At 42.1% G+C, this 11,278-nt stretch overlaps 1 protein-coding gene across 1 annotated transcript in view; it reads left to right on the top strand.

Moving 5' to 3' along the window:
• LOC139920545 (microfibril-associated glycoprotein 4-like) overlaps positions 1 to 3,405 on the top strand; it is a 7,927-nt gene extending 4,522 nt beyond the window's left edge. Inside the window, exons 3-6 of the mRNA XM_071910567.2 lie at positions 222 to 260; positions 754 to 850; positions 2,086 to 2,253; positions 3,077 to 3,405. Coding sequence (XP_071766668.2) covers positions 222 to 260; positions 754 to 850; positions 2,086 to 2,253; positions 3,077 to 3,330 — 558 coding nt within the window. The 3' untranslated portion in view covers positions 3,331 to 3,405. The remainder of the gene's footprint in view (positions 1 to 221; positions 261 to 753; positions 851 to 2,085; positions 2,254 to 3,076) is intronic.
• Positions 3,406 to 11,278: the final 7,873 nt, after the last annotated feature.

Consider the following 11,278-nt stretch of genomic DNA (forward strand, 5'->3'; position numbering starts at 1 on the left):
ACAGCGGCGTCATCTTCTCTTTTTCCACCGCTTGGACTCGATACTTTTAACCGCAACATTTGGGCCGAGACCTCGTCACCTAACGACCAGCTGTCCGGTCCAGTTCTGGTTCACACTACTGGACTAACCGAATCCGCTCTCAAATTCAGTATCAATACCTGAATTTAATAATTTAATGTATTAATCTATTCATTTGTGTGTGTGTGTGTGTGTGTGTGTAGGTGTACTGTGACATGGCTTCAGAAGGAGGGCGGTGGACGGTAAGCATCACCTGTTCTTGTCATTTTACTCATGTAGCAATCTGACAACAGAACCACATTACCCATCATGCCTCAGCAGTCAGAACTACAGCAGTGGAAATACACAGTGAACATTTACTGATGAATGGCAATGGGCATTAACAAACAATTATGAATGGAATAATAAGTTATTTATAACATTATAAATATTTGTAACTGAGTTATACATTATTAGTAATGACTCATTCAGAAGTGCAGAATACTGTTGTTAGTACACCATTTGTACATCATTACCTAATGTTAGTAAATGTATAATTAGACGTACATACAGAACTACATTACAAATTACCTATAAATTATTTGTTAGAGCAGTGTAATATTGATCAATTCTACAATATATATGTAATCAATCAAACTGCATCATATCAACTGGACCAGATCCCATTTTAATAAGAGGAAGATATCGGCCTTGTATACAAACCCATATATCAGTCTAATCTTATACAACACACAGGTGATGCAGAGGAGGATGGACGGCACGGTGAACTTCTACCGGCCCTGGGACCAGTACCAGGCGGGCTTCGGCAGCGCTGCAGGAGAGTACTGGCTCGGTGAGGCTGAGATCTGCCTGACAGCACTGTGCTGATTTTCAGTTTCACACAAAACTCCTCTAATTATAACTCTCCAGATGGTATGGAGATACATTTCTGTCCGCGACTAAACATTTAGAAATGTTTCAATCGTAAATTCATGATTTGTAAACCCAAAATTATTTCCATTTTGTCATTTTCAAAATAAAAGCAATCGTTTAGCTGAGCTACAGTAATGATGCAATAACACTGGGATCAAATTGGCTTTCATGTCCAAAAGTCTGTCTCACTTGGTGAGAGCATCATGTGACATCATCACGTTGTACAAGAGGCTAATTTATTCGTGCAAAATTGTAGCTAGTGATTGATATGAGACTTACAAGTGGGGCGTCTCCTCACTGCTGCTGCATGAGTCGTGTTCATTTCTTCCTCTCCTCCTTTCGACTGCTGATATGTCGACCAAAATAGATTTTTTTTTTTACAAGGTTTGCGATTTCACAACATGAACAGTTCCCCTCCATTCATTTTCTATGACAAGCAAATAATCATGTGCGCACGGCATGATGGGATAGGTGTTGTTGTGAACCAGGCCCTCGGTGGGATGTGAAAGGCTGAACAAGTTTAATATTATGCAAATGAGCAACAGTCACAGAGGCAGGCTAAAATACTTTAGCTGCTAACTTTAGCTCTGATAGGCTAAACAAGTCATGTTAGCTTCCTAGCCTAGCGATCTCATCACATCCAAACAGCTGCAGCCACTTAGCTAGCTCGCCGGCTAGAGTGAAGCACAATTTCAACATTATGTTTTCCAGACGAATATGTGCAGATTATATTGGGAGGAATGAAATGAAGAAAATTATGAAATACAAAATATGTCTCCCTAAACAAAGTTAAATTTGCTCCAATGTTTGTCCCCAAAAAACGCAAAACGCAAACTGCGTGTACCGTTTAAAAACTTAAAGATCTTCATTTCCAAATTGATCCACTTCCAGTTTAAGAAGATTTTTAATGGTAACGAGGATTGTAAATCCATTTCTGGATTTACACAACAGAGTTTTGGTTTGCAAATCAGGATGTTATGAGACATTTCAAAACAACGATTAGTTAAGACAGAAATTTATAATCGTAGCAGCAGTGTGTGAAGTCAAGATGTCGTCCAAAACTGACACGATCATTAGCACTGTTTGTACTTGAACTTACAGCATTCGGTCTACATCTGTGTGTGTGTGTGTGTGTGTGTGTGTGTGTGTGTGCAGGTCTTGAGAACATCTTCCACCTGACTCTGAGGCGAAGTTACGAGCTGCTGGTTGACATGGAGGACTTCAGTGGAAACAAAGTGTTCGCCCGTTACTCTAAGTTCTCAATCGACCCGGAGTCCAGCGGATACATGCTGCATGTGTCTGGCTTCACTGATGGAGGGGCAGGTGAGTTAGTAGCAGGAGTAGAGTAGTAGTAACAGCAGTATTAGTATTAGTGGTAGTAGCAGTAGTAGTTGTTGTAGTAGCAGTAGTAGTAGTATTAGTAGTAATAGTAGTAGTTCAAGTTTGTTTATTTATATGTCCCTTTATCACAGCATGTCTCAAAGGATTTTACAGAGAATGAGCCTAACGAGAGAGAGAAAATTAAAATCTATACATTTCTATCATATTGTAATTTATTACCATGCATGCTGCACAGGGTTTGTGTAGCACAACACACAGATCATATAGGGATGTGGTGGTGTTGGCTAACTGGTGTGTGTGTGTGTGTGTGTGTGTGTGTGTGAGAGAGAGAGAGAGAGAGAGAGAGAGAGAGACACGAGAATGTGGAGGTATAGGAAGAAAATGAGGAGGAAAAAAATTTGAATAAGGTTCATAAATGTTAGCATACAAGGACAAACTTCCAAGAAAACCTTGCTAGGAAAAAAATGGAAGAAACCTTTGGGTGAGCCGAGTCAGAGAGAAATCCCCCACCGTGATCCTCCAGCTGAGCGTGCAGTAGGTGCTAGTGATTATAATAACTTTATTTATAGAGCACTTTTCAAAACAAGGTTACAAAGTACAAGAAAAACCCTAAAAAAAAAGAAAAGTACTACTAGTATTAGTAGTAGTAGTAATAGTAGAATTAATAGAAGTAGTAGTACTAGTAGTAGTAGTATTAGTAGCAGTAGTAGTAGCAGTAGTAGTAGTATTAGTAGCAGTAGTAGTTGCAGTAGTAATAGTAGCAGTATTGTGATTGTATGACCTGGTTCTCATTGTGTTTCTATAGGAGACTCTCTGAGTTATTTTGATGGACAGAAGTTTTCCACGGTGGACAGAGACCAGGACTCCTGGAGTGGGCATTGTGCCAGATCTTACCTGGGAGGTTTCTGGTACAACAACTGTCACTTGGCAAACCCCAACGGGATTTATCGATGGGGGGCTGACAACACACTCTTCGCTGTCGGAGTTGAATGGGCCTCATGGAAAGGCTATGACTACTCCCTGAAGACCATCAGCATGAAGATCCGTCCCCTGCAGTAGTTTTCCAGGGCTGACACACAGCAGGATACCAGTAGTCGCACCTAGCAAGCCTAAATCTATAAACAGGAACAGATATGTAGGGTCTAATAATATGTAAGTAGTTGCATAAGAAGGCCAAATGCAATAAATTAAAAATATTTTCAACTTTTAGTAAAAAGGCGCCAGCGTCTGTTGCCGGTTAAACAAAGTCTGACTTCATGCATTAATAAATAGCTCCAACGTAGCGATGAGTTACAACTTAAAACTGAAACCTTCCCCCTAAAGTCTTCTGTAAAAAAGCTGCTGGCATGGAGCCTTGATTTGATAGATGGAAAACTTGCTGGAAAACCCAGAGGAACAAATACAAAACGACTTCAACCACTGAGGTCGACAACATGAAATTAGATCAGTGAACTGATGAAGAAGCAAACTGCAGTTTCAGTATTCCTAGTTTCAAAATGCTCTTTAGTCATAAAGCTGCAGCAGGAACCATTAAGCTCTGAGTTTGAATTGTTATCTGCTGTGTGGTGACAATAAATCAGAAGCTGAGCATGAAATCTGATCTGGTGTGTTTCCTCGTCTCCTGTGTGTTTCTGTCTGTTTTCTGCGGAGAGCTCCTTCATGTATTCTGTCATTATGGAGGATGAACTCATGATGGACGGACCTGAAATTAATTACAACTAGAAAATGTGTGTTCTTATAGTGCAGTTACAGAACTACATTTCCCACAAAGCCTCTCTTCACCGTAAGGAGCGAACCAAAATCATTGGGTCTTTTTTTCCTGCTGGGTGACAGTGTTCACTAGCCAAAGACTAGAACTATCACTAGTTATAAAATCTCCATGGAGCAGCGCTAGCTAGCAGGTTCACTAGCAAGCCAAGTGATGTCTTGTTTTGTCAGCGACATCTAACCAGGAAGTGATGCCTTGTTCATATCAAAGGCATGCTGGGTAATGTAGTGCGGTAAACATAAATACGTTTAATCATTAGTTCTATCGATTGACTCTCAGTGAAAGCAGGCCGAGGAATAAATATAACTTGTGTCTGTAACAGGCTTCAGAATAGGAACCGTACGGTTCGTAGTTTGTTTATATCAAGTAATCTGCAGCGAGCTGGAAGAGACAGCAGGGGGCGCTGTCTGTCTGTCTGAAGAGATCTGCACCAAAACACTGATCTTATCATTCAATATCTCTAAAATGTAGAGGATGCAGCGTTCTTGTTCAGTCAGATGTATATTCTATCTTCTTCTATCTTTAACCTAAATAAAGGTTAAAATAAGAAATAACTGAGAAACCAAAATCAGTGCAATCCCAGTTTATGGCTCTCATCCACCAAACAGGTGAGGATAGGTTGCAAATTAGGCACCTAGCTTTTCACAGCATATTTCCTAATGTCATGCAACAGCCGACCAATAACATAAAATCTATCAGAAAAACAAATGTAGGCTGAAAAAGCTCTACAAGAAATCAGGGACCCTGAGGAAGGCTTTTTGCATCGGTGCCTGTGATTTTTTGATGGGTAATTAACAGGTGAAAAGAGGGGGAATAAAAGCTCATTAAAAAGGTCATTATCATTTTGGTGTCTTCCATTGTGCTTAAGCATGATAAAGTTATTATCTAGGTGATTTTAACATTCATGTAGATGACTCATGACAGTTTTTCTACAGCATTTTCACGTTTCTCTGGGCTGTGTGTAGCCTGTTATTTAGCTGCTGTTGTTTTTCAGGCCTGTTGGCTGGTCTTTGAAATGCGTGCGGTAAGCTAATCAGAGTTTTATGGTGGTATCGCTAACGTTAGTGCATGTTTCCATTTAAGAAGGATGGACGTCTGGCCAACAGAGTAAAGGCGATGACATGCTGTATTGTAGTGAGTATATTCTGAATTGGGGGGAGACCGAACAAAGCAGTCAGGGGATTAGGGTCTATGCTGGTGTTGAGGGCCTGTTCAAGAGTTTTAAATACATTGGACCAAAAGTCCGTCAGCCTCGGGCACGTCCAAAACATGTAAGTGGTCAGCTGGAGATTGCTTACATCTATTACAGGCATCGCTTCTATCAGGGGATATTCTTGCCAGTTTAGCGTTGGTAAAGTGGGCTGTATGGAGCACCTTGCACTGCAGTAAACCGTGCCTGCCGCATATAGATGAAGAGTGCACCGGACTTAAAATGTCGCTCCATTGGCTGTCAGAAATGTCAACACCCAAGTCGTGTTCCCAGGAGTCTTTGAGGGATACAGTGGGGTCCGGATTTAGGGAGTCAATTATGCCATACATTACAGATATCAGCCGCTTTTGATCAAAGTCAAGGGTGAAAAACCGGTCAATTTCCGTTATACGATTTCTAACGAGGATCTAACATTCTTCCCATCGTATAAAAAACGATTTTACACTCCCAAAACGTTGACACATTTAAATATGTTACCTTGGTATTCCATTACATTTTATATGCTTGTGCATACGAGTACTGACCTGCAACAGGACAGCAGGTGAGACACTGGAATCGTGCTTCCTGTCAGTGTTGCTGCTCTCACCACAATGAGAAGCAGAGGCAGCTATACCAAGCCCACAGTCCAAACAGCCCGTCAGAAAAGAAATAACCTGGAGGGTGTTTTTCTTCACTGAGTTACTCTGAGTTACTCTTTTTACATAAAAAAAACAATATACACACACAAATATGTGACCATACATTCAGTGTGCGTCACACAACCATAAAGAAGCAGAACAAAGCACAAAGCACACAACAGCAGATTTTAGCAAGACATAACAGTGTTCTACGCAGCCTAACCTACCGGCTCCACCAGCCTGAGACCCTCGAGGCATACAAGGAACAACTTCCAAGAAAACCTTATTAGGAAAATAAGTGGAAGAAACCTTGGGAGGGCCGAGTCAAAGAGGGATCCCCGCCGGGCCGGCTGAGCGGGCAACAGGTGCCGGGACAAACCGTTGTAATCAGGGGTTAAAGTGGGCCGGAACTTCGATTAATAAGTAAATAAATCTGATTGGCAGTTTCATACATAATAATGTTAAGCGAGTTCACAGGGCTGCCAACTCTCACGCATTGACCGTGAGACTCACGCAATAGACATTTTTCACGCCACAAGTCCATTTTCTCACGCAGTGAAAAACAAATTCATAACTGATAACGTTGTGGCATGAAGAGACGCTGACAGCGCACGAGACGAGACAGAGCAGCACGTGCAGCAGAGAGTTATTCAGACCATCTGAATAGAGAGAAATAGGGATGCCCCGATAACGTTTTTTTGCCGCCGATTGCCGATCGTCTATGAGCCATATCTGCCGATACCGATCGGCCATACCGATAGTTATTTTGTTTTGTTATAGCAGTATTATAGGTCTAACAGTTTCCATTTTACATACATTTCATCCATCAAATTGAGTCCTGGTTAAAAAGTATCCACATTTTCTTTTTTTCTACCTCAATATTTACTTGATCATTATGTAAACAAAACCATGAGCGTTCTAGGTAGCAACATGATTTAGTGAGAAAACGAAGCACACGACTCAGACTGTTGCCGCTTGCCTGTGTTGTTGAGTCGAGTTAAATAAATGGAGACGCCCTCCGAAGATATATATCCGTTTCAGTCTTTGTTTTTGTATAAGTGAATGTTCTTAAGAGAGAGAGAAATGAGACTTTTCAGTTGCCTCTCCGCTGTTAAGGCCCTGACACACCAGGCCGCCGGCCAATGTCGGGCCATCGGTAAGCGTCGGTGTCCCTAGTTTTTGCGGTGTGTCCCGCACCGTCGGCACTAGTCGGACCCTGTCGGCGGCTTTTCGGCCGATTGAGCGTGTTGAATCGGCGTCGGAGCCCGTCGGTGAGAGAGATCACTCTGATTGGTAGTTCGTTGTTTTGCCTCTGGATGATTGGACTGATAAATTCCTTCAACATGTGGAACTGGACAGGAAAGAGCCGAGCTAAATTTTTAAAATCGGAGGTTTCATTTATCTCCAGCTCTCGACACAGGTTCGGGAAAGCCCCTTGAGCCTGTCGCTGGAGTAACGTTATTCATGATTTCACCCATTTAGTGCGGTATTATTTATTTTTCGCCTCCGCCTCTTCCTTTCTTCTTCCACAACCAAAAGACCAAGGGCTGACAACGCCAGTACCATTTGAAACTTCTTATCAGACATACGGTTATTTCCCCTCACGCAGGCGCAGAACGTACGTGCTAGTTGGCCGTCGGCTGTAGTCTTTGCGGTGTGTTCAAGTGCAACTTTTTGTACCAGACGCAGGCGACGCAACAGTCGGCCTTCGTCGCCGCTGGTTCTTTGACGTCGGTTTGGTGTGTCAGGGCCTTTAGGGTCTCGACCGTCGGTCAGTACGAGCGGACAGCGGTGCAGAGTGCAGACCGTTATGTAAACAAACGCACACGGCATGCGATGAATTGATGCATTAAATCAGCAGAGAATTAAATGAGGGGAAGTAGCGGGCGTGACGGACTGTGACGTTACTGGTTGTCCATGAAGATTTGTGTTTTTAATTAACATGTAGCCTAAAGAAATATGAATTCAAGAAGTTCAAGCAGAGAAATGGCTCACGTGTTTTGCATCATCGATCGGTTTTTGCAATCGGCGACTATAAAGCATTATCGGAATTCTCCGATCTCATATTTATACTGAATATCGGCCGATTGCGATCGCTGGCCGATCGATCGCGGCATCCCTAGCGAGAAATATACACAAATCTATTATATTGTAATTTATTCCCACGCATGGTGCTCAGAGTAATCTCAGTCCGCGGCTCTTCTGCGTCTCTCCCTCTCCTCTCGCGCCGTGCGCACGCAGGCAGGAGTGAGAGTGAGTTGCTATGGTTACGGGATGCTCTGTGTCTGTCCTCTGAAACTTTCTCAAGATTCCCAATAATAGGTTTTTAGGTTAGTATGCCTATGCAAAATCATGAATGTAAGCACCTCAATGCTGAAATCTGGTAATATAACATCATTTTACATTTTTGGTTAACATTATACAGGGTTGCTGTTTCTTGACTTAATCCAAGAGGTTAGGTGGTGTAGAAATGCAGGAAATGTGTTTTAAGTTACCCCCCGGAAACAGGGTCCCCCCCCCCTGCCAAATCCCACTTGAACCCCTGGCTACCTGTGACCAAATATCTCAAGTAATCCAAAATAAGCTCTAATAGTCTCGGCTGATCTTCTTCATTAACAGTACTTGGTGTTCCACTGAGAGTTGGAAATGTCTGATGCAAGTCATATTGTTTATAGTCACTTTATTAAGTTTCAGCAACAGTATTACAACTGAACAGCAGTCGGCAGGCAGCGCATTGACCGGAACAACTGGTAAAGCAAAGCAGCTCAGGAGCGTTATGGGAAGGGCTGAAATCCAGAACAGGGTTTCACCAAGCGGCCAAAACCACGGCTGAATTTTGAAGCCAATAAGGAAGTGTCTGAAAGCTGCAGTTCCTCCAAAAAGACTCTAAATCCCACCCAACTCCATTCATGTCTATGGGACCACGGCACAACTTCTCACTCAAAATATAAAGTCAATCAAGTCAAAAAAATACACAAATCATCACATCACAAGCTAAAATTAATATACTTAAATTAAATTGCACTACAGAATGCAACCTGAAAGTAAATATTTCCCCACAACAAGCGAAACATATGAAGCAGCATTTCACTGTGCAACATACCGAGCAGCAGAAGTCTTTAAAGGATAAAGCCCTACTCGCACGGGACTAGTATGACCTGGGGACCTCTAGTAATTTGTAATAATTGCGGAGGTCGTCTGTGATCTTAATCCCGTGTGAATCTGCCATGTCCGTAATTTGTAAAGTAAAAATTCCACCGCAAATGACCTACCATATTTCGCCAAACACAGAGGTCATGTGATAATATTAGTCCCGTGCGAATCGGCGTCTCGGTGATTTGGGGTCGTATTTAAAAAATTTTTCAAGGTTTTTTGTTTTCTCCGCGACTTTTTCTGCCTCTTTTCCGGTCGAGAATTCTGGAGGCTGCGTTGGCAATTATAAATGAAAGTTTTGACAACATTTTGGGTGCAAATTCAGGAGGCTCATCTCTACACAGCATGGAGACACATTCGCAGAAAGAGCAAACTCAAATCCATCAGAAGAGCGAAATCTCGAAAGATGACGAGATGGATGACGTTCATGGCAGCATGCGGTGAGGAACATTTTTCTATCTTTCAACAGGCTCAACAGTTATTACGTGGTAGCCTATTAATAGTAAGGTTAGTTCTATAGCTAGCGACCAGACACTTTCCAATCAATATTTCTCCAAAAATGGTGCACAAACAAGCCAGGTGATTCATATCATAATTCACGGTTAATGTTGGCTGGCCTGGGAAGCGCCACGATGCATGGTAATAGCATGGGTGATGTGAGGTGATGCAGAAATTATTGTTAACATTAACCTTGAATTATGATATGAATCACCTGGCTTGTTTGTGCACTATTTTTGGAGAAATATTGATTGGAAAGTGTCTGGTCGCTATAGCTCTATAGGCCTAACGTTACTATTAATAGGCTCCCACGTAATAACTGTTGAGCCTGTTGAAAGGTAGGTAGGTAAGGTGTTCCTTACCGCATGCTGCCATGATGTACTGCTCTCCCCAGGGGAGCGCATCCGGGAGGCCTTGGTAGCTCATATCCGCAGAGCCGTGACATCATATCCGGGGGATAAATGTCAGTAAATTCGAGTGCGAACGCGCCACACGAACCACAGACGTGGGGGAGTGCTTTCTAAATCACATGAGGTCCCCAGGTAATACTAGTCCCGTGCGAATAGGGTTTAAGGCTGGTGTTTCTTAATCCATTTCTTACCGTCAACAAATCCTATGAAAATAACAACATCAACAATGCGTTTGCTCTCCTCCCGTTACTTTCTGGCTTCCCACGTTCCGTTTTTATCCATCAACCTGGAAGTCATTGGCTCCAATTGTAAGCTAAAAACCTTTAAATACAGCTCACAAAGACATAGTTTACATTTTAAAAATCACTAACTGTTACCATGAAAAGTCAGACTGTTGTAGTTATTACCAAATCAAATTCAAATGGGAACAAATTCTTCATTACGCCGGGGACTATTTTCTGTGCTACGGAACTACTTTCCCGAGATGGAAAACGTGTTTACGGTCGGCTTATTAAGTCGTTTGAGGAAAAAGTCGTCCGGCCCGGTGCATCGTGATGATGAAATATGCTGCAGAGCAGCAGCATGGCTCTGGGACGGGTTTTAATAGTTTTTAATACAGTGGAGATCTGTGGCTGCTGGGACATGAGGCTTTATTGGGCACCGGCTGCATGGACGAGACTTGCTGGCAACCCTTTTCATAGGATTTGTTACAGTAAGCAGTGCATTAAAAAACACCAGCCTTATCCTTTAACGGTTGTGGGAAAGTACGGCAACGCCAAAGGAGCAAAAAGCGCAGATCTGCAGATAGCAGTACAACCAGAAACCCCCAGAAGGCACCAGCTGCTTAAATCTGGTGAACTGCACAACTATTAACAAAATAATGTTTTTTAATCCGTTACACCAGTTTATTATCAATAACAGTAATAACAACAATAGTCATATTAATGTTGTAGTAAACAAAACAAAAAAATAAAATCAGCAGTAAAAGCAAAGCAGGAAATATGAACAGTGAACATAAATGCGATGTCTAGGACAGTTAATAAAACATCATCACATGACATTACATTCATCAGTGAAGGTTTCCCAAAATTGTTTACTTTTTACAAACCTTTTGTTCAACAAAATGGCTTCCTCCAGCAGAGGGCGACCAAGGAGGTTCAATTCAATATTAACAGGGCGATACCCGGGGTCTAGCGCCTTATTTAACTCCGTACTGGGTACGTTAGTTTTAGAAAGCATGGTAGTCCTGTGGGGCGGGGACTTCATGTAATCTATTTTATGTTTTAATTTTTTTTCTTCCTTTATTTGTTTTTTTATCATTTTATCTGTGGCTGTTCAAATGTAAATCTGT

This window comes from Centroberyx gerrardi, unplaced genomic scaffold (genome assembly GCF_048128805.1).
Source record: "Centroberyx gerrardi isolate f3 unplaced genomic scaffold, fCenGer3.hap1.cur.20231027 Scaffold_88, whole genome shotgun sequence".
Classification (NCBI taxonomy): domain Eukaryota; kingdom Metazoa; phylum Chordata; class Actinopteri; order Beryciformes; family Berycidae; genus Centroberyx; species Centroberyx gerrardi.